General features: G+C 44.4%; 1 protein-coding gene across 3 annotated transcripts in view; it reads right to left on the bottom strand.

Moving 5' to 3' along the window:
* The window catches only part of PALM2AKAP2 (PALM2 and AKAP2 fusion), a 512,284-nt gene that overhangs the window by 221,033 nt on the left and 266,837 nt on the right, over positions 1-24,414 (bottom strand). For all 3 annotated transcript variants that reach the window (XM_055579286.1, XM_055579284.1, XM_055579285.1), the window contains 3 exons: positions 17,645-17,759; positions 16,559-16,580; positions 10,039-10,140 (listed from right to left, as the gene is read on the bottom strand). In XM_055579286.1, the coding sequence (XP_055435261.1) occupies positions 10,039-10,140; positions 16,559-16,580; positions 17,645-17,759 (239 nt within the window). The remainder of the gene's footprint in view (positions 1-10,038; positions 10,141-16,558; positions 16,581-17,644; positions 17,760-24,414) is intronic.

The raw sequence follows: 24,414 nt of genomic DNA, 5'->3' as shown, positions 1-24,414 counted from the left end.
TCAGAATCATACTTGACTTTCCCTTTTCTTCCTAATTCCCCATCATCAAACAACTGCTGAAACTAATTCTACTTCAGATCCATCCCCATGCATCTCCTCACCATTATCTCTATCACCACTGCCTTAGACCAGACCTTCTGCACAACAACCTGTGTCTGATTTCTATCTGCTACTTCTGTCATTTCACTTCCAGAGGGCCAAAGGAGAGGAAAATGGTTTTTACAAAAAAAAAAAAAAAGAATTCATGTTGATGTACGGCAGACATCAAACCAATATTGTAAAGCAATTATCCTTCAATTAAAAATAATTTTTTTTAGAAAAAGAATTGCTATAGGAAAGAAAAAACTTACAAGTAAAGGCAAGAAAGAATTTAAGAAAGAGAAAAGGAAAGAAACAAGAATACCCAGCAGAGATTATACATGGTCCACAACGTCTAAAATATTTATGATCTGGCCCTGTATAGTAAAAGCCAGCTGACCACTGTTAGCCTAGGCTCCACCCTGCCCACAGAGTTATCTTACTTACAAACTCTCCATCAGCTCCTGTGTCTGCAGAGGGTAAACACCACACTCCTTAGCTTGGCATATAATTCCCTTGGCATTTGTCTGCAACCTTCCTTTCTTATCTTGCTTTGCCTTGTAGCCTCTCTCATTCCACATGCACTCAGGCCATAACAGAGGTCTCACTGTTCCCAGGACATCTTTCCACGACCATTTAAATCTATGCGTCCCTCTGCCTAGACTGTTTTGTCCCTTCTCCACTGACAGACTCTAGAGTCTGGTGTCACATCTCTGCTTGTCATCGCCGTTGAGTTCCTATCTCTTTCTGAACTATAAGTTCCCCACTGTGTTAAAAAGATCCAAACTATCTTTCCAATCAACGTTTTGTTGTTTCCTCACCCTGTACAGCAGCTAAAAAACACCATCTCACACCTAACATTTCCTGCTTTTAAGATTCCTTTCTCTTGAAATGTCCTACTTTTGAGTTTCTTTATATCAAAATGTGACCCATCCACTGATCCCCAGGTCAACTGCACCCTCTTCCATGAACTTTCTTTGATCACCCCATTTCTAAGTTATCCCTCTCTTCTCAAGATTCTCTGAACACTTCTTCTAAACTGAGGGCACTTAACACTTTCCAGTCAGTAATATAATTATTTGTGGGAATGTTTTATTAGCTCCACAGATTTTTAGGATCCTGGAAGGCTAGCTTTTTGCCTGGCATCTTTCAGAGATTCCCCCCGCCCCAAACACCTACCATAGAGCCTTTTGGATAGAAGGTACCTGCTAACCATACCTGTGAAACCAATACTACTAATTGAAAAGTCTAATTGGCTGTTTTAATCTAGTGACAAATAGTTTATATGACACTGATGAAAAGGTAAACACAGTGATTAATGCTTGTACTGGGTGAAAAATAACAACAGTATTTCGTCTGCTTATAAGATACAACTGACATGGTTAACACTTAACTAAGAAGATTTTGAAACAAATTCCAATGTTTTATTTTCATTGTGTCCGTTTTGAAAGTTTCACTTGCTCAGCACAAAGATCTTGAGTTTCTTCAAGTGACACAGTGGGAAGCCAACCAATATTTGTCAAAAAGGTACATCAGCTCATACAATGACGGTGATATCAAGAGAACTATGTCTGTTATTTCCTGATTTTCCACAAAATGTGTTATCAAATAGAATAGGCATTTAAAATCTTTTTTTCCAGTGGTCATGTATGGATGTGAGAGTTGGACTGTGAAGAAAGCTGAGCACCGAACAATTGATGCTTTTGAACTATGGTGTTGGAGAAGACTCTTGAGAGCCCCTTGGACTGCAAGGAAATCCAACCAGTCCATCCTAAAGGATCAGTCTTGGGTGTTCATTGGAAGGACTGATGCTGAATACTTTGGACTGAACTCCAATACTTTGGCCACCTCATACGAAGAGTTGACTCATTGGAAAAGACTCTGATGCTGGGAGGGATTGGGGGCAGGAGGAGGAGGGGACGACAGAGGATGAGATGGCTGGGTGGCATCACTGACTCGATGGACATGAGTTTGTGTAAATTCCGGGAGTTGGTGATGGACAGGGAGGCCTGGCATGTTGCGATTCATGGGGTTGCAGAGTCAGACATGACTGAGCGACTGAACTGAACTGAATGGGCTCCAAGAACCTGTTCTTTAAATATTACATTTATATTAAAAGGCACAGTTTTGGGATGAAATATTGCATCCTATCACTATTAACACACTCATGGGACATGCTTGTAAATAAGCAATGTAATAATGATGGACAGAGGAGCCTGGCGGACGACAGGTCCATGGGACTGCAAAGAGTCAGATGTGACTTTGCAACTGAACTGCAACAGCAGCAATAACGATTGTCAGTTAATAGATATAAAACCCCAAACCATCCAGTAATATGTGAGCCAAATGATACACTGAGCTGTAATCAATACAGAGTATGGAATAAAACATTTCTACTTTTATATCCATATCTGATAGGATATACATTATTAACATAGGAATCTTTAGGGATATCCCTCCCTCTCTCTGCCCACCAATGAGAATGCTATCATTTGTGGTCCAATTTTCCCTTCTCTACCATCCTAATTTCCAAACTCAGCTGGTCCTTGCCTATTCCTAGAATCAGAGACTGGACTAAAAGGAGGGATAATGGGGAGAATGTCTTTGCTGCTTCTGCTAAGTCCCTTCAGTCGTGTCCGACTCTAATGGTTAATCAGATCCATACAATTAAGAGCTGAGAAAGGAGGAGTTTAATGGAAGAGGCAGTAAAAGCTCTGTGAAAGATGGCTACTGCTACTACTGCTAAGTCACTTCAGTCGTGTCCGACTCTGTACAACCCCAGAGACGGAAGCCCACCAGGCTCCCCCGTCCCTGGAATTCTCCAGGCAAGAACACTGGAGTGGGTTGCCATTTCCTTCTCCAATGCATGAAAGTGAAAAGTGAAAGTGAAGTCGTTCCGTCTTGTCTGACCCTCAGCGATCCCATGGACTGCAGCCTACCAGGCTCCTCCATCCATGGGGTTTTCCAGGCAAGAGTACTGGAGTGGGGTGCCATTGCCTTCTCCATGAAAGATGGCTAGGGAGGGGATATTCTGTGGCAGTGAATGATGCTTTGGAGAGTTACTTGTGGAGGGAAGAAAAGGGAATGTGAGAAGTCCTTCTGGGTGGAGATATGAATTGGATGCCTTTCAACATCCTTCAGGAGAAACAGGTAAAAAAGAACAGAGTTTCTTTTCAGTGGGTTTTCTTTTTTTGCCTGTGATTTTATGCTACATTTTGTGAAGTGTGAGATAACTCTGAGTGTGAACCACAAATGACATAGATTCATTAGGGTTACAGATTAATATTTATATGATACACACTGTTCTTTCAATATTTCTAGAATTTGAGAGTAGAATAAGACATTTTTATACTAAAAAAAGCTTAGATAGATTATGCCATAAAAGACAACATTCATATGTATTTTTTTCCCCCAGATAAGACCTAGGGCTTTAAAGAAACCACAGATTTTTAGTAGATTTCTTCAGGTTTGGTCTCACATTCCTTGTCTGCCTTCACTCTCTTCTATTTAGTAAGGCAACTCAGGCAAACACTTCAAGAAGCTCTAGCTTACACAAAGGCAATATTTTTGTTTATTTTTTTGGTTTTCTTTTGAGATTTATTGAGATATTATTGACATATAACATATGTTAGCTTAAGATGTATGATGTGATGACTTGATATACATATATACTGCAAAATGATTACCAAAATAAGGTTAGCTGGCCCCTTCACCCCCTTACATAATTGCCAGTTTTAGGGGTGATAACTTTAAAGATCTACTCTCTTAAGACAATATTTAGACTTCATGGATACACATATGAGAATGTTACTAGACATTCAGAAAACCACAAAGGAAGTGTGAACATTTTTTCTTAAATGTGTTGTTTGTGAATAAGTATTTCTATTTTGCTTCAGCTCTCAGCCAATAATATCCCAAATATGCACGAGGGTGGATATGAACCAGCAGGAAGATAAGATTTACATTTTGTTTAGGAGGCATGCACACAATTTTTAAAACTCTTCTACTTTTTACAGCTGCCAAAGACCTCTCCCTTACATCATGCCCTCATCTCTAACCACAATGAACACTCTCTAATCTGCCCTTTTCTTCCACAAGTTTCCCCATGCCGCAGGTACACGACAATGAGGATTGTAAGGGCTTGGTATCTGTGTTCATCTTATTGGGGAAAAAAAATGAGGAGAAGGGTACTTCTCAGGGGAAGGAAACTTTCTGGAGAGCCCTTGAAAGGATTTTGAAAGAGCTGCATGGACATAAAGAAAAGTATTTGAGGAAGGACCAGGTAACAGAAAAGAAAAAGGAAAGAGTCCAGTAGATGTTCCAGTGATGGGTTGATTGGAGTCTGGAAGTATGTTTTTATAAAATGGTATAAGTATTGGTTTTCTAGTATTACACACTGGTGACAGTGAGACTGGAGGATACAAGCATGTTTGTTCTGCCTTCCACCATCCCAGAGAGAGAGCAAGTTTTTTGCTAATGAAGAATAAGAACCGAAGGGGCCAGTTTCTGCAAAGGGATACAAATGGATGACATCACTGGTACTGTGACTTTGAACTCTGTGTTTGGTTTCCTTGGTTTTTCTCCCCCACAGCTCTTTCATCCATAGAAGGGCCACCTTGGAGAAGCAGAGATACCCTAATGGGGTTGATGAGCCTAGTTTCTAGGTTCTGAAAAGACCCAAGTATGAGCAAGAGTGGAAGGCCTGCAAGAAAGACACCCGGACACCACAGGGCCCAGAAAGAGGGTGTGAAGAACACAGAATGCTTGATTCCAGGTCAAACCTGCTGCCCTGGCTCTTTGTGCCCTCTTGTCCCCTGTCACCTTCAGCCTGGACAAACACAGCAGCTGCAAGGGCCCTAAGGGACCCAGGGGAAAGGAAACAAGAGTGCCCGACACAGGTAAGTGGAAAGTGACACAAACTGGCGAGATTCCATTTCAGAATCAAGCCAAGAGCACACAAGACAGAACCCTGCCCCATGAAGAGGGAACTTTTGATCATTGTTAAATTCCTTGACCCGGGCTGCTCCCAGCTCGCTTCCCTTGACTCACTGTGATCAGTGGGTAGAAGAATCAAGTTGAGGGTCCGTGTGTAAAGTATAAAAATCATGTCCCATCGTCATCAGTCATCATATGGGAGGTGTCACAGGAAGGGAGAAAGTGAGTCTGAATTCCTATCCAGGTCACATCTCAATTTGGGGCCTCATTTTCCCTATTGGTACAATGAAAGGTAAGTAGCTCTTTTTTTTTTTTTTTTTTTTTTTAATTCAAGTATAGCTGATTTACAATGTTGTGTTAGTTTCTGGTGTACAGTGAAGTGATTCAGTTATAGAAATATTAATGCATATATATATGTGTGTGTGTGTGTGTATACATGGTATCTAGCTTTGATATTCCACGCTGCCATGAAGAGCCCATGTGGCCTGTGAGTCAGTGATGTATCAAATCCAAGAGAAGGGAGGGCGATGGACAATCAGACCATGACCACCACACAGAAGTGAGATCTTCCCTGTGTAATACACATCAAGTGGCTGGCAATGTACCATGTGGAAGAAAAACAATACATACGCTTGGCTTATTGAATGAATATATATACATGCATCTCTTTGAGCATAAGACTATATATATGCATTTATGTTCACTCCTCTTGAGGTGGGAAATATAAAATTAGCACTGTGATGTAAAGAATGATGAAAATGAGGATATTCATTTAGAGTGAATCCTTCCTCTCATCCCAGAGAGCAATCTCTAACTTCAAAACCCAAAAATCAAACATTTCTTCAAATCAAATGTTTTCCTAAGACACTGTGGTTTTAACAAAAATAAGTCAGCAAGGGCATAATGTTGAAGGACAGCAAAATTCAGTTGCTCAGTTGTGTCTGACTCTTTGTGACCACATGGACTGCAGCATGCCAGGCTTCCCTGTCCATCACCAACTTCCAGAGCTTACTCAAACTCATGTCCATCGAGTTGGTGATGCCATCTAGCCAAAGCCAAAGCCAATGTCTCATATTGACTTTGCTTCAGTCTTTTTGGTCAAGAAGGGCAATTTACATCTTGAGAAGTGTCGGAAAGAATACTGCTAAGAGGTAACTGAAACCCAGGACTGCTAGGAGGTAACTGAAACCCAGGTGAGTAGAGAAGATTGGAAGATAATAAAACTCCCAGGGATACAAATGCTCACAGTGCTTTGGGTCCTGTGCCCCAGTTTCCACATCAATGAATTTGTCCCAAGGATTTCATATACCAGGAAAGGCACTGGAGGCAGAAACGCCAAGTTCTAATTTTCAAAACTGAGAAGGAAGGAATTCCATAAACTATATATAAATAGCTGGACATCATGGCTGGTTAAACTCTAGAATCAGTTTTGAAAGAGCAGAAGCTGGGCACATTAATCTCAATTTTTTTTCCTTCAAGGTCTCTAGACAGATTAGACAAATGACAGAGATAAAGCATATTGGATCATCATCAAGTCCCTATTGTCCTTATGTGGACGAGACAGAAACATGTGCCATGAGTGTTAGGACAACAGCCAGAACTTGTCACTGGTTGAAAAGCCATGCCCCATAGGTGCCGGGTAAGGATTCCCCAGGGCCAGGAGGATCCCTAACGGTGAGCCACAGGCTTCTGACTTTTTATCAAACTGTGCAACAATTTTATCAGTGAAATGATGATAAATAATGCCAGTTTGCTTTTCAGATCTGAGATGATACTAAACAGAGAGGAAAAGCGAGGGTGTGTAGAGCCCCAACCATGAGCTGTAAAAATCCTGACAACAAAGAGAGTTTTCTCCTTTCAAAATGGTTAAACCCTTTATTCAAATGAAACCTGATGCAGAAATACGATATGGAAGCACAAGGCTGGGGAAGCCGCTGTGCTTGAAATGGGAAGGAACACCAAGTCCCTCACCTCAACCCTTTCCTTACCTTCCAGAGACTCCTTGGTGACCCCAGGGGCCCCTGACACTCCTGAAGGACACTTTAACAGGAAGAAACTTAACAGTCATATAAAATCTACCAAGGGCCGAGAGGCGCATAGCTCATCCTTATTTTTGTCTCTTAAGATTAGAAAGAGAGGAATTTGCAGGCTCTTCTGCATGTGAGAAGGCGAAGTAGTATGTGCACAGTTGTGGGGAACAGACTTCTTGCTGCCGCTGGAATGACTGGATCGATGGCTCCGCTGGACAGAGGGAAGGAGGCCCGGTAGTGGCGCAGGCCACTCACTTCCGAGGCTGTGCCTGAGAGCCTGAGGTGGAAAGGCCATGAGGACCGCCAGGAAGTCACGTGGCTGTGGCCTCTGTGGGGTGACTGCTCAGCCCAGACTGTGCTGGGCAACTCTGAGTCTTGCCCTTCAGAGACCAAGCGGGGCGTGTTCACAGGGGAGTGACAGGCACGGCTAAGGGGGTCCAAGAAACCTACCATCTCGGGACCAGATGAACCGACCGGGGCTGCGGGCATTAAGGGGATGGAAAGTGAAGGCCTGGGAAAGACAGGATGTGATAGCCGTTTTCAAATATTTAAATGGAAGGGATGGTATGGGGAGGGAGGAGGGAGGAGGGTTCAGGGTGGGGAACACATGTATACCTGTGGCGGATTCATTTTGATATTTGGCAAAACTAATACAATTATGTAAAGTTTAAAAATAAAATAAAATTAAAAAAAATAATAAATAAATGGAAATAAGAACTTAGGTTTGTTCTGAAGGGCTCCTAAGATACAAACTTCGGTTTGTATCTTAAGGATATGTAAAAATAGGTAAAAGATGAAAGCAGCAGACTAATGAGAGCTCCATCTGAGGACGAACTTCCCAGCTGTCAGAGCCAATTACAGACAGAATGGGCCATCTGTAGGGAGACCCAGGTCATGGTATGTGCCTGTGGTTTGAAGGCCTCGTGGCAAGGCTCTGTCCCCGGGCTTCCATGTTTGAGTAAGGAATTGGAACAGATGCCTCCTGATTCTGCAAAGCAAAGATTCTAAATAAATTCCCATTTATACAGAACCCAAAACCTCCCAAACTCCAGACAACCAGAATATTTGTCATAATGCTGAGTAACGACCAGTGACTTTTTTAAAATGGCCCTAAGACTGTGCAAATTTTCAAAAGGATGCCCCTAAAGCAAGATGGATGATACCTATGAGAAAGAATTCCAGGGGCGACTGCCATTCATTTGTAAACTGTCCATGCTCTGTGTAGTCACTGCTAGCCATAACTGATCATTAATCTGGATGCTCTATTTCAAAAGCAGCCTGGATGAAGCAGTTAACCACATCAAATGCAATTCCTTTCAAGCCTCTGCATCTGTATATTTCCACAGTAGATACATTTATGCATATTGGTTCTTAACTGATAAACAAAAGTACATGTAGACTTATTTTTTAGAAGACTTTGAGCACATAATACTTTTTCAAAAAGGCATTTGCTATTTGGATTCATTATGTTTTCACAGTGTCTTCTGAGAGGAAGGATCCTAGCTTGTGAAAGTGTGTGTATTCCTATGCACACAGAACTTCAATCCCAGTAACATATCATTCTTGAAGCTCACATTCCTTGACTGCCAATGCTGTTCAAATCCTGTTCATATCTCTCAGTCCCCACACACTGGCCCTACCGCCTTCACGAACTGATCGTTAGGTAGGTCATATTGCATGTCCTGTGAGTCGCAGAAATGTGGAGAGGAGCTAGAAAGCTGTTTACCCACAATTACTGGGAACTACCAACACTCTAATAACACGCAGGGAGGTATGTGCCTTTTGAAGAATTGTTATCCCGAGTTGATCTCAGAAGTGCATCTTGGAGCATTTAAAAGAATCTGCAGCTTAAATCACTGCCAATGGTCCCTTCGTAGGACGACTGTAGCTACAAGTTTTTTAACTATCCTGGGATCCTAGCTTGAGTTTGACCAGATACCATTTACAGTACCCCCCCCCCCAACTCTAGAACCCTGTGAATCTGTTTGTAAAATAATATGCTAAGATATTTATAGAGTCCCCAGAATACTTATATTTTGCCAATGTGTATGACAATTATGTCAATACCTGCAGAATTATTTTACTTCTATGTTAAAAGGAAGGCTAACATAGAAGTTTGCTATGTTTACTTCATAAAATACTGCATAAATAATTTCCTCTGACTTATTAGTCCATGCTTGTCTTATAAAGGTACCCTTCCATGACTTCTTTTAAACATAAATTTACCTGGATTACATAAAGCATAAATCTGATGCTCAAATTCCAGTTCGCCTACATTATGACAAACTCTGCAGCATTGGTGGTCATTTTTCCATCCAGCCCCTGCTCTCAGTGCCTCTGTGCACGAGCAAAAAGGATTGCTTTAGTGATTTATTAAGCACGGCGCCCAGCTCTGATTTCTGGGGCACATTCACATTGAACAGAGCAAAGCAGAGTTCTCCATATGTTTTACACTCACAAATGTATTACTCGCTACAATCCACAAGTGTGAGGAATATAAGCAAGAAGCATACATTCATTAAATTGCTCCTTTTATTTTCCAAATATACCACAGGAGGTAAGAAATAACTCCAGCAATGAGGAGACTTGAGAATCTATATGTTCACAGTGTACAAACAGCTCAGTTCCCAAAGGATCACAGCAACATTCTCGCACACTTTGAAAATAGTCTCCCCCCCTCACCTTCCCAGCATAGCTCATTTGATCTTGTAGAATGAGGACTGATATAAAGACCACAAACACAGATTCCTCCAAAGTAGGAGGGAAAGAGCTCTATGATTTTCTCAATACTCCCTCCCCTGGGCCCTCAGAAGCCCCTCAGGGACCAGTGCCCGCCCTGTGTGGCCACTGTAAGTTCTACATCTGAAGCTGCGCTGAGGAGGGGGACCCCCCTCCATGTCGGAATATCTGGGCATCCCTCATTAATAAAGCTCAGAGGAATGCAAGCCCCACGGTCAGTCCTGGCATCAAAAGCAGACAGCTCCCCAGGACTTACCAGCTGCTCTGCTGGTTCCGTCCTGCTCAGGTGATGGTTCTGCTGTTCGTGAACAGAGGGTTGGCAGGTCGGGGAGCTGGGAGGAAATGTGATTTACTGCATCTGGTAGCAGAGAATAGGGAATACAATTAGGCACAGTGTTGAGAGGCCCGATGGGTTCACTGCCGAGACAGCAGCTTGTCTGCCCTACATAATGGACCACAGAGGTGGCCATTGCAAAAGAGGATCAGGGTAAACAAAGACCAGCATTTGCCCAGTGACTGGTATTCAGTAGAGTAGCTGAGGTAGGAGAGATCCCGGCCAGAAAGCTCAAGCCCCAGAACAGCTCTATGTATTAAAAGATTCAACAGAAAGCTCTAGATTCTAAGAGTACAATGTGTTCAGAGGACCAAAAAAAAAAAAAAAAAGAGGGAGAGAGATGAACTAGCGAGAGCCATTATCAACTTGATGCGGGTGCGTTCTCAGTCGCTCTGTTGTATACAACTCTTTGCAATCTCATGGACTGCAGCCTGCCAGGCTCCTCTGTCTGTGGGATCTCCCAAGGAAGAATATTGGAGTGGGTTGCCATTTCCCTCCCCACAGGATCTACCTGACCCAGGGATCAAATCCAGGACTCTCACACTGGTCTGAGCCACCAAAGAATGGGATTGGGCCAAGTATGGGACTTCAAACTAGAAACATGGAAAGTGAAAGTGAAGTCGCTCAGTCATGTCCGACTCTTTGTGACCCTGTGGACTGTAGCCCACCAGGCTCCTCCGTCCATGGGATTCTCCAGGCAAGAATACTGGAGTGGATTACCATTTCCTTCTCCAGGGGATCTTCCTGACCCAGGGATCGAACCCAGGTCTCCCACATTGCAGGCAGACGCTTTAACCTCTGAACCACCAGGGAAGCAGTAGAAACATGGAAGACATGTCTTAAACAGAATTGGAAAACAGATTTGGGAGTCTTTCCTTAAACTGGAAATATCACTTTATGTGCCTGATTCATTCCAAAGACTAATAGGCATAAAAAATTTTTTTTTCAGAATTTATCCCACAATTTCAGTCCTTCTGTCTGGTGTTTCAGCTAGAAAATCTAGAGATTCCAAATAACAGCACCAGTGAAACACCATGAGCTCAGCTGCAAGAAATGTGGCCATGCAGAATAGAGAGAACGGCTCTGCTTGGGAAAATATCTTGAAAGTTCATTTAGGGAGATGGAGGCCATGGAAGTCAATAGGTGTGTCGAAGTATTAGAGGAGAGGGGGAAACCACTGGGGTGAAACAGGGGAACAATCTGTGCATGCCCCAGAGAGCAGGGGGAAAGTGAAGGAACATTCTAGAAAGCTGGACTCTAGGTGATGTGATTCCTTCCATGTGCCACAGACACACCTCATTATCCTGGAATATCGATCACTGGTCAATGATCATGTCTAACTGCCTACCGCATATTCTATTCAATAGCCCACAAATCATCTCAAGCTCAACATGTCCAAAATAGAACTCTCATCTCCACTCATCTGCTGCTTCTCCCATATGGCGTGTCTCAGCTCACTGGCACCACAATTCACCCAGGATCCTGGGCGGCGCCCCTACCTCCTGCTCCTGGTATCCAGTCAGTCCCCCAGCCTTCCCACATCCATCCCGTCCTCTGTATCCCCACTGATGCTGACTTAATTCTGGCAGGTTTCTGTTTTCCTTTTTAAATTTCATGTAGGAGAGGGCTGTGACCAGACACCAAATTAGGATTGGTTGAGCTCTGTACTGATGAGGTCACTGCGGACTCACATTCAGCCGAACGACCAAGGATGTAGTGACACTGGACCACCACGTTCCTAGGGCAAAGGGAAAGGATGGGGTGGAGCTTCTCTAAGAGAATGGGTTTATCTGTATCAACCCTTTGGGGAGACAGAACCGGAAGTCAGGAGTCGGCAGGCAGGCCCTGGGTTGGAGTGAGGCTCAGGTTACTGTTTCTCCCTGGGGCCTCATGTGTGCTGGAGTTGGGCACTGGGTCAGACAGACATAGTTGAAGGCCCTTCACTGCAGGGAAAGAAGGTGGGCCTTTGAGATGATGCTGGGCTGGAAGACAGCCAGGAAGCAGCCTATAGAGACCTTCTGAAATGGCCTGAATTTGAGCCAGGGCCTCAGAGTATGGTCACATGTCTGAATTTGCCCTTTATTCTCCATGTTGAACTGCTCTGCCAGTGTTCCTTAAGTTAGCTGGGAGACTCTGCTCTCACTCTGGAGAGTTGTGGGAAGGGTCAGGACCCTACGCCATACAAGGCAGGACCAAAGAGAGCAACAGTTGGGGTAGCAGGGCCTGAGCAGGTAGGGGGAGACAGTGGTCCAGGGGAAGGAAGAGTAGCACAGTTTAGGAGATGGGAGAAGACCAGAGCAGATGTGCACAACTTCTGAGTTTCCCTGAGGATTTCCAGAAGTCTGTGGAAGGGCAATCTCAGTAAGTCTGACTGCCTGCGTTCAAATGAGATGCATTTGAACTTCTCAAGCCATTAAGACCAGGTAAGACTTTGCAGACTGGTCACACGTGTCTGGAGCCTTCTATGCTATATACAGAATTTCCAGGACATTTCTGCATACTGAAAGTTTTAGCAGCCAGAAGTAAAAGCCACCTGCAGGCAGGGGATTCTGCTCATGACTCCTACTGCTTACATTTCAGCCTCCCCCAGGAGGCAGCTCCCCAACAGAAGGGAGCAGGTGATGGAGTTACCTTTGCCCAGTGGTCACTGGCTACAGACTCACGGACTACAGCTCTTATAGGGCTGGGGCTCCATGGTTTCTGCTCCTCATAAGAGGTGGCAGGGGCTGGGGCCCAAGGGAGAGGATAGGGTGGCCCCTCTATATATCATTAAGTAGTAATTCCTGAGGTTCTGCAGCCCCAAGGGGTCTGATAGACCAACACAAGGAAAAAGAAACAGAGCCCCCAAGGCTTCCTGGGGGAGAATTCCTTCACATGATCTCAGTCAGTTAACTGCCCTCTTCCTGACAAGGTCTGGGTGGCCTATCATGCTTCTTCCTCCCTCTGTCTGAGGAGGTAACAGTCAGTTACAGAACAAAGAGGAAAGGGGAGTCCTTCCCATTACCCAGCACTGCTAAAATCGTCACCGTATGAAGAACATAAATAGCCAACGTTAGAGAGAAACAAAACTGATGAAAACGCTCCTAAAATCATGACTTCTGGGCAAGTGAAGACACACTAGGTCCCAACGATTGGTATGAGGGTGTTGATGCAGGAAAGGTTCCAGGCTGCCCCAGACTGGGATGGGTTGGAAATCTACAAAGTCTCAAACAGCAAGGACAAGACAGGCCCAAGACAAACGTTTTCCTTTGCCAGTTCTGGCCAAGGGTTTCACACCAGCTCCCCAGTGGGTAAAGAACAGAGTTAGTTCTAGGTATATACTATGTGAAATTTATACTTACACAAAACACTGTGCCTATTTAGGGCAGTAAAAACAACCCACCCAATCAATTTTGACTCCACCATATAACAAGGATGTATGTGGGGTAGGGAGGAAGTGAGGGGGGATCATGAAGTACGTGGCCAAGAAATTCTACTCACGATTAAAATACATTGCTCTTGATTGCCAAGGCTACCATGTAATCAAAAAACATTGGTGATTCAGCAGTCTAATATCTTTATTTCCTCTGAAAAGCACAGGGGGATGTGCACAGGGTACCTGAAGAGGGGTCATCACACAAGCACACACTAGCAGCCAACTCCTTGGCAACTCATCACACTGGCAATGCTTTTGCCGACCTCTGCAGTGTCTGGTACAGTTATATAACTTCAGCTGGACCTGGATTCTGTAATCATCGTGTTTTAGTATTAGGTATCTATCCTAAGGCATTATTATTCTACAATCATTTTTTGTTAGGTCTTAGCACCTAGATAACATATTCAACAGCAGAGACATTACTTTGCCAACAAAGGTCTGTCTAGTCAAGGCTATGGTTTTTCCAGTGGTCATGTATGGATGTGAGAGTTGGACTGTGAAGAAAGCTGAGTGCCAAAGAATTGATGCTTTTGGACTGTGGTGCTGGAGAAGACTCTTGAGAGTCCCTTGGACTGCAAGGAGATCCAACCAGTCCATTCTCAAGGAGATCAGCCCTGGGTGTTCTTTGGAAGGAATGATGCTAAAGCTGAAACTCCAGTACTTTGGCCACCTCATGCGAAGAGTTGACTCATTGGAAAAGACTCTGATGCTGGGAGGGATTGGGGGCAGGAGGAGAAGGGGACGACAGAGGATGAGATGGCTGCATGGCATCACCAACTCGATGGACGTGAGTTTGAGTGAACTCCAGGAGTTGGTGATGGACAGGGAGGCCTGGTGTGCTGCAGTTCATGGGGTCACAGAGAGTTGGACACGACTGAGCGACTGAATTGAGTACCAACTGGTTGATTCTAAGAGGGTCTTGGTAACTTTGAAATCAAAGGAAGAGGAAATAATCAGACAGCCCAAAGTTCCTAAACTGGATGTGCTTCATGATGGGTTTTTACCCACAGAGTGACCTATAAACACTGACCACGTTCTTGGAAGGATGTGTTCCCTCCTTCAAAATGCTTTCTTTGCTAACAGATGTGGTGTAATGGAAAGGTCTCCCCAGGCTTAGTTATAATCAGACATGGAAGTATCACCATCCAGGGCAATAAGGAAGATTATGGAAACTTTTCCCTGGCCATTTCTTGGGACTCCTGAGACTTTTGCATCCTCTTAAGCCTGAGTTCACTCATCCTGTAAAAAGTAATGGAGGATAAAATCACGAGGGCTGTTTTTCTCTGCAGACTCCTTTCTAAGTCATGATTGGATTTCTTACCACCTCTATGAACTACTTAGGTGAACAGATGAAAATAGTGGGAAGTACATGGAGCAGGAGGAAATGAGAGAAGTTCAGGATGAAAACAAAAAAGAGAGAGTGCTGAGAGTTTATGACATGACTTCATGGATGCTTGTTAACGAGTCACATACTACATGGGTCTCCATGGCCCACACAGCCTTCCCTGGGACACAATACGCAGGTTCCATCCCTTCCCTAATTAGAGAGAGAAGCCTAAGAAAGGTCCTGGTTTGAGACGGGAAGAGAAAAAAAAGAAGTGAAAGCAGAAGAGGTTGATGTGCATGCCTCCTGTATGTGGGTGTCTGTGGGTCCATGTCTGATACTTACTGTGTTACTGCTAATCACATACATGACCTCAGGGTAGCCCTAGCACGAGGGAACTCCACTATCTTTCCCATGCTGCCACCCCCAACTCCCCAAAACAGGCAAGGCCACCTCCTCAGTCTATACTCCACCCCCAAAGCACAGAACAAGTGTCCTGACTAGGCCATACCCTAGAGAAAGTTGTAGAACTATCATAGGTGCTCTTCCTGGAGTTGCTGTGGGCTCGACCTGGACTTGTCTCTGAGTATATGCACTGGGATCATGAATTTAATACCTTCCCAAAGATCACCCAAGGGGCCAAAATTAAGATCCCCTGCCTTTCATTTGTTGGGTGAGGGCACCTGAACAAACCACCATTTTTTCTTGTTTATTTTCTGAAATGAAAATTATCCTTATTGTAAGGATCTTTGCTAGACATTATAAGAAAAATGCCTATCCATCTCTGCATTTTAAAATCTTTAACCATACATTTCCAAAAGACATTGGGAAAATACTGATGCCAACGCTTATTCTACCTTCTGCATCATCTTCCTGGTTTAGAGGCTGAAACAGAGCAGACAATGTCTGCTCCTTCTGACAAGATCTGGCATTTTAGGACAGGTTGAGCTAAGGGTCAGAGTGAAAAGTGGAAATCACGTGGTTTTCATGAGTTTGTAGCTAAAGTTAGAGGAGCAAGGTGAAAGCTGAGAGGCACACAACCTCAAATTCATCCCAAGGCCCCAGCGAAGGACAGCAGGGAAGCAGGGGGCAAAGAAGGGGAGAGAGAGCAGAGGAAGGCCCACTCTTGCCAGGAGGGGGTCAGGAAGCCAGGGCCCTGCTCCTAACCTTCATGTGCCCCCAGCCAACCATGCCCCACAGGGAGAGAAGTTCTGTGAAGCCCTGGTTCCCAGGGAGGCTGGAGAAACTGTGGTTTTCTGATTCAAAGTAAAACCAGAGGCCTTAGGAAGGTTTCCTAAACATCAGCTGATGGGCTCCTGATGTGTATTGTTACCTGGAGACCTAACCACCAGTTCCAGTGGGCTCAACCCTGCCAGAGAACTGGTCCTGAGGCTGGTGCTCTAGGCTGAGTGTATTTCAAGAGAGATCCAAGCAGTGAACCTTGGAGACCAAATGGGAAGAAGAAGAGCTGGGCCAGCTGTGTAAGACTAGGAAAAGTTGGTTGAGAAGTAGTCCTTGAAGAGGAGAGGCAGAGGAGATGGGGACATGGCCCTCCCGAGCATTCGCAAACAGTGCTCCCCTTCTTTCTGATGCCCTTCCAAACCAACACAGCATATCTCCCAGGGAGCCTGTGTTAACGAGACCCACTAAGCTGACAGATGAGAACATTCAGGTACAGACAGGGAGAGAGCGCTTATACTTACCTCCATCTGCACTGGAGAAGCTCTGTGGAGACAAAAGCAGGGCAGGGAGTCACTATATACATGGGGAGATGACCCTTCACTCATTCAGCCCGTCTTTCTCCCCCAGAATTTGACCGTGGTGGGCAAACCCCATGCTCTCTTTCCTTCTGGGAAATCTGTTTGGGATTCCGAAATTTAAGGAAAAGGTTTACCCTTTGCACCTTATTTACTTCAAATTTCTCCCAGTAGACATTTATGTCAATTATCCAGCAAATACCCTTGGTTGTGCTGGAGAAGTGGTAACAGAAAATCCCGTCCTGTAATGAATGTGTTTAGACTGCTTTCCTATCACTGCTGGGTACCTGAGGAAACAGGAGTTGTAAAATAGAGGGAAGGCGGGTCCTGAGTTATTCAGAACCTGCTGGCATTATGGATTCTCTCTTTGCTACACAGCACCGTGTGTCTTCATAGACAGGCACACCTCATTTTATTGTGCCTCAATATTGCCTTTTTTTTTTTCCACAAATGGAAGGTGCCTGACAACCCCCAGTTAAGCCAATCTGTCAGCACCATTGTTCCAACAGTATTATTTTTAATTAAGGTACGTACATTGTTTTTTAGACATAAGGCTATTGCATACTTCATAGACTAACAATATAGTGTAAACATAACTTTTATACGCAGTGGGAAACCAAAAAATTCATGTGACTCACTCTTTGCAACCTTCACTTAATTTCAGTGGTTTGGAACCAAACCCGCCATATCTCTGAGGCATGCCTGTGCGGTAAAATTTCATGTTTCACTGACACTTTCTTTTTTGGAATTCATGCCCATTTGATATGGCTTTGCCCCTAGCCTTTTTATCAAAGAAAGACTTAAAGCCACAGGGAGTCTGTTTAACCGGCTTCATAAGAATTGGTTTTTAGACCAATTCGCCACTCTCAGCGTCAGAGACAGCTCTGGTCCTCACGCATCTACCCCTCATTGCAGGGTGTGTGGTCCAGGCTTCTTATCCAGACCAACTGGCCTCTTCTCCAATTGGCACTGTCGTGGTGTGCCTGCTTCCCCAGGGGTATAAGTGAGAGAAATGACGTTAGTTTTCTTCACCTTCTGAAAGTCCTTGAAGGATTTTTCTGTTTCCTTTAGCTTCTCTAGGATGATTTGCTCTTTGGCAGATATTTGGGACTCTTCACTTTCCAGGGCTTGTATTTCCTGCTCCAGCCTGGAAAACACACAAACAGAAGACAGGTTACTTTATCTTTTGGCCAGAGAGCAGCTTCCTCCCACTGGGTGGCCTCCTGGTGGTCTCCATTTTACATGATGGTGTGGTACCTGCCAGGCTTCACCTTACAGCCTGTGGCCACCTTCGCCACTGAGCAGACACTGGTCAAAGGGAAACAGCCCAGAGCCCTGCCACCCAGTCATTGCCACCACCTTCCAATACGCTTTCGTGCCTTCCTTTCAACTCTTCTCCTGTGCATTCTTAATTTGGAGGTAATTATTTTTCATAGCATGGCTTCCCAGGTGGCTCAGTGGTAAAGAATCTGCCTGCTAATGAGGAGAGGAGACATGGATTCATTCCCTGGTTGGGGAAGATCCCCTGGAGAAGGAAATGGCAGCCCACTCCAGTATTCTTGACTGGAAAAATCCCATGGACAGAGGAGCCTGGTGGGCTACAGTCCATGGGGTTGCAAAAGAGTTGGACACGACTCAGCAACTAAACAACAACAACTGTTTTTCATAGGTTAAGACATACTATCTGAAGGAGAATAGCTTCATATTCTGCAGGGCTAAGGAATTAGTTTACTGGTACAGAGCGTTGAAGCTAGGGTTTAAGCCAGGAAGTATAACTCTAGACCCTGGTCCTCACCATCGTGCCAAACTCTGGTCACATGGTACTTACACCACAGTACTTCACATATGCCCTGCCTTTTTACACACGGAGTATGCTGACTTAAATAGGGTGGTACTGTAATGTACCAATGTTTTGGGGTTATGAAGGGATGGGTGTTCCCCTACCTACAGGACCCCATACTATGATGCTTCCAAATCATTTGGTCTGAATTTATTCATTCATTCATTCGCCTCTGCTTTTGCTCTCCTCCCCCTCCGTCATGTTGGAAGCTTCGCTGCAGAGTGTGCCTGCAGATGTTTGTCCTTTCCCTCCCCCTCTCCTCGTCTATTTCTAATCTGCTGCTGGGAACCGGCTAACCAGGTGTGTTCAACTGAGACCTACCCTAAAGCGTTCAGAGTGAGACCTTCTGAAGAGTAAGGCTCAGACGGTAAAGAATCTGCCTGCAATGCAGGAGACCCGGGTTCAATCTCTGGGTCAGGGAGATCCCCTGGAAGGGAATGGCAACCCACTCCAGTATCCTTGCCTGAAGAATTCCATGGACAGAGGAGCCTGGTGGGTTACAGTCTATGGGTTCACAAAGAGTCAGACATGACTGAGTGACTAAAACACGGAATACCAAGATATGGGCATGAAATTATTCCGGGATGCACTGTGCCTCTCAGAGGTCTTTTCTGTTTCCTTCTTAGGCATCAGAAAAATAACTTCTGGATGGATGATACTTTGTAGCAATTACTTTGGGTTATGAAGAAACCCAAACAGGGCTTCCCAGGTGGTTCAACGGTAAAGAATCCACCTGCAATGCAGGAGAGACGGTTCAATCTCTGGGTTGGGAAGATCCCCTGGAGAAGGAAATGGCAACCCACTCCAGTATTCTTGCTGGGAAATCCCATGGACAGAGGAGCCTGGTGGGCTACAGTCCATGGGGTGGCAAAAGAGTCAGACACAACTGAGTGACTGAACATGAAGACAAATGCTATAACTATACTCCCTCCAGATGAACACAGCTTCAGACATACTGAATGCTTCCCTCACAGTAAAAGTAGCAGTTCTTTTCATGACTAAGATGGCCCTACAGCATCTAGCCTCCTAGTACCTATAAGAGCCTCTACTCTTAACAACGTGCCCATTTCCTTTTATGCTTTGGTTAAACAGAGCTACTCCTTATTTGCCCATCTGTGACCACTGATTTACCCTTCTCCAGAAAATCCATCTCCAAACCCTAGCCACTATTGAAACCTTAGCTCAGATACCACCAACCTCATGAGGCTTTCATAGATTCACCATCAGAAAATAACAATATCAGCGGTCTTATCAAGTCCACTATATGTTAGAGCATTGGTTTTCAACCAAAGTGCTTTTGTCCCTTAGGGCATAGTTGGAGATTCTGGAGATATTATGGTTACCCATTACTCGAGCAGAGTGAAGTTGGTGCTACTGGCATTTAGGGGGAAGCAGTTTATAAACATACTACAAAGTACAAAACATCCCCCACAATAAAGAATGATTTGCCCCCCTAAAACCAATAGGGCCAAGGTTTAGTAACTCTAAACCCTGCATCAGAGTATACATAAATTATTAATTTCCATTAATAGAGTATAAATTCACCATGGGAAAGGCACAGATAGTCAATACAAGTATGTTGAATGAATGATAAAAGATGAATCAAGTTGCAAAAAGTCATATAGCTCAGCCAAGAGGAGATCTTCAGGTTTCTGAGACCAGGGTGAATTCTTCAGCAAGCTTTGACTTGAGAGGTTGTGTGTGGGCTGAGAGGCAAACAACCCAGAGGAGAAGGCCAAGCAGCATCAACAGATAAACAGAGACATAAACCTTTGCTCTTCCAAATGTTTATTACATCTTTTACTGATACATACATCTGTGTCAATTACTTTGGGAGGAATCAAGGAAAGGAATAGGAGCATGGAATAGGGATAACTCAAGTGATCTAAAATGGAACCAATTCAATGGGTAGGGGAAGCTCCAGGCTAGAGGTTTCCTGGAGAGATTGGCCAGGTGAGTTTTGAGCAGATTTCATTTGAATCTCAAAAAAACTGAGTACCTCAGCAGATATCTAGAATGTGGGTTGACTCTATTCTCAAATTCCCTCCCTTCCCCCTGCATTTTCATGGCAAAAACACATATGTCCCCCACCACTGATATTGGTCTTGGCCACATGATTTGTTTTGTCCTCATGGGAGGTGGGATATACTTCCCTGCTCTTGAATTTTGGAGCAGCCATGTGACCTGCATTGGCCAATGGGATGCTAGCAGACATGACACAAGCAGAGGCTTGGAATGTATCCGCCCAATCAGGTGCATCCTCTTGAGCCTCTTCCGGCACCAAAAGTACAGCTTCTCTGGGGAGCTGCTGTTCCTTTAGCCTGAGCCCCAGAAAGAACACGTCAGGAGTAGACAGGAGCTCAACCCAGAGTCAGAAGCCATGGCCAGTCATATCTGCACCTTCCATTAGAGCCACTCGGCTAAGCCCAGCCCAGATTAGCAAACACCCAGTCTTCTTCTCACAGAAGAGTGAGCAAGAACATATGATTTTTGTTTTGAAGCACTGAGTTTGAGAGTCATTTGTCACAGAGCACTATTTTGGCCAATAGCTAACTGACACAGCTCAAATATGTATATGTTTTATACATACATATTATATATGTATTGTATATATTATGACCAACCTAGACAGCATATTAAAAAGCAGAGACATTAACTTTGCCAACAAAGGTCCGTCTAGTCAAGGCTATGGTTTTTCCTGTGGTCATGTATGGATGTGAGAGTTGGACTGTGAAGAAGCCTGAGCGCTGAAGAATTGATGCTTTTGAACTGTGGTGTTGGAGAAGACTCTTGAGAGTCCCTTGGACTGCAAGGAGATCCAACCAGTCCATTCTGAAAGAGATCAGCCCTGGGATTTCTTTGGAAGGAATGATGCTAAAGCTGAAACTCCAGTACTTTGGCCACCTCATGCAAAGAGTTGACTCATTGGAAAAGACTCTGATGCTGGGAGGGATTGGGGGAAGGAGGAGAAGAGGACAACAGAGGATGAGATGGCTGGATGGCATCACTGACTCGATGGACGTGAGTCTCAGTGAACTCCGGGAGTTGGTGATGGACAGGGAAGCCTGGCGTGCTGCGATTCATGGCGTCGCAAAGAGTCGGACACGACTGAGTGACTGAACTGAACTGAACTGAATGATATATCGGAGAAGGCAATGGCACCCCACTCCAGTACTCTTGCCTGGAAAATCCCATGGACGGAGGAGCCTGGTAGGTGGCAGTCCATGGGGTTGCACAGAGTCAGACACGACTGAGCGACTTCACTTTCACTTTTCACTTTCATGCATTGGAGAAGGAAATGGCACCCCACTCCAGTGTTCTTGCCTAGAGAATCCCAGGGACGGGTAAGCCTGGTGGGCTGCTGTCTATGGGATCACACAGAGTCGGACACGACTTAAGTGACTTAGCAGCAATGATATATATTCCAACAGTATATATTCTATCTATATAAATATGTGTGGGCTTCCTAGGTGGCGCTAGTGGTAAAGAACCTGCTTGCCAATGCAGGCAGATGTAAGAGACAAGGAATCAGTCCTTGGATGGGGAAGATCCCCTAGAGGAGGGCATGGAAAGCTCACCCCAGTATTTTTGCCTGAAGAATACCAATGACAGAGGAGCCTGGTGGGCTACAGTCCACAGTGTCACAAAGAGTCAGACACAAATGAAGTGACATAACATGCATACATGCATGCAAATATATGTGTATATGTGTGTGCATATATCCTAATAATAATACCTGAAGCTGAAAGATCAGAGGAACTATAAACTACCCTCTCCCCATTTCCCCCAATCCTCAGAGAAATCAATAAGAGTACAGGGCATCCCTTCACAAATTTTAAAACTGAGAAACTAGGAAAATATCAGTGGTGGTTATTTTTGGGTAACGAGACACTGTTTTTAATTTTCTTCTTTATGATTTTCAATATTTTTAATATAATTTAAAAAATCAGATATTCTGTATCTAGGCAAAATAAAAAGAATAAATCACATTTAAAAAATGCCACCTCTGGTCTAGCACTGAGAAGGCTGCCCTTCATGGGCTGTGGCACCAAAAAGGAGCTGAGGTCCAGTGGGGTGTTAAAATAAATACAACATCAATTGGCACTCAGTTCCACCAACGCTGACGGAGCTTGTCCAGCTGAACTGAGTCAGGCACTACAAGGAATTCTGTAATAAAATTAGGTTAAAAATTTCTGACTTAAAACAAAAAGGTTGACTCTAAGTAATTCACTACTCCCAGTGAAGCAGCCTCAAGTGATTAAGAATTCTCTGTGATGTGATGCCCACTGACTGGCCTGATCATCTCCACTGCCTGGGCCCTATTGGTTTCAAGGCTCTTGGCTATATAGCTCAAGTGCTAAAGATTTGGGTCATGATACTGCGTAACTGAGAAGGAACGCGGGGCGGGAGGAGGGGGGATGGAAAAAAGCAACAAAACTAGGCTTTTAAGATAACAACAATTGCGTTTCATCCAGAGGGAATGAACTCAGGAAATCTACAGTTTGTATATGTCCAAATGAGTCAGATCCAAATAGCAGATTTCTCTACAAATGCACGTGCGGGCACTGGAAAGCCCAGACTGCCATCTTTCCATGGAAAGCCTGAGTCACAAGCCTGAAGAGCATCCCAAGAAACCAAGTGTCGTGGGGTTAATAAGACTCATTCCAGCTGGCTTAGAAATGCCAGTATTTTCTAGCTTCATGACCGAAATCTAATGCAGACTTCCCAGGAGGAACCAAGGAGATACTGCTCAGCTAAAAATAAAGAACAGGCAGGAAGTGTAATTTACACTCAAGGTTAACTGAGGCTCTTTAGGCTGAGACAGGTGTACATTACAGCCTTTGACCAGCTTGCTGAGTTTCTCTGGAGGAAGAAGCAGACTGTAATAGACAGTAAAGAAAAGTGACACACCGCAGCTGTGCAGCTTCAATTCACCGGAGATGAGGTTGTGATCCTGGCCAAATGGTCTTATAAAATCTAACCTAACCCCAATAGACCTTTGTCACAAGAAAATACAAAGGACCTATGGCGCTATGAAGTACATCGATCATTCTCTCATTCAAAGTCTATTTATACGTCCATCTGTCTAACTTAATGCAAGCACCTACCTTCTAGCAGGCACTGCACTGAACATCAGGGACAGAAAGCTTAATCAGCCATGGTGTCGGGTTGGGGGACCTCTTAGTAAAGTAATGAGAGCAGTCAAGTAAACACATAAATTGCAAAAGAGCCCAAAAAGAGCTGGAAGAAAGAATAACGATTTGGAAAATTGTCAGTTCCGCTGGGGAATGTGGAGGGACTCCAAGTTGCCTGTCCCAGATCTATTCTCCCCTTCTCCCATGCTAACAGAATCCTTATTTTATGGGGGATGGGTAGCAATGTACCCAGCTGAAAATTTACACATCCCAGCTTTCTTTGCATAGAAAGGTGGCCATAGGACAGTTTTGGCCAGTGAGATGTATGTGAACATTTTGGGTAAGACTTCTGGGAAAGCTCCTTCAAAGGGGGAGAGTTGATTTAAGTGGCACTTGGCCTTTCCCTTCTTTCTGCCTAATACAGGGACCTGGTGCTAGAGGGATGTACTAGCTTCCAACTGCTGCTGTAACAAATGACACAGACTTAGTAGCTTACAAAATATCAATTTATTATATTACATTTCTGCGGGTCAGAAGTTTAACAAGGGTGTCACCAGGTTACAATCACAGGGTGGCAGAGTTATGCTCCTTTCTGGATGCTTTGGGGAAGAAGTGCTTCCTTGCTTTTGCTAGCTCCCTGAGGCCACCCACAGTCCTTACCACGTGGCCCCTTCCTCCACTGTCAAAGTCAACAATGCTGTCGTTGTTCAGTCATCGAGTCATGTGTAACTCTTTTGAGACCCCATGGACTATAGCCCTCCAGGCTCCTCTATCCATGAGATTCTTCAGGCAAGAATACTGGAGCAGTTTCCATTTCCTTCTCCAGG

Source organism: Bubalus kerabau, chromosome 4 (assembly GCF_029407905.1).
Source record: "Bubalus kerabau isolate K-KA32 ecotype Philippines breed swamp buffalo chromosome 4, PCC_UOA_SB_1v2, whole genome shotgun sequence".
NCBI lineage: Eukaryota > Metazoa > Chordata > Mammalia > Artiodactyla > Bovidae > Bubalus > Bubalus kerabau.
The sequence above is the reverse complement of the archived record's forward strand: the minus strand, read 5'-3'. Positions and strand labels throughout refer to the sequence as shown.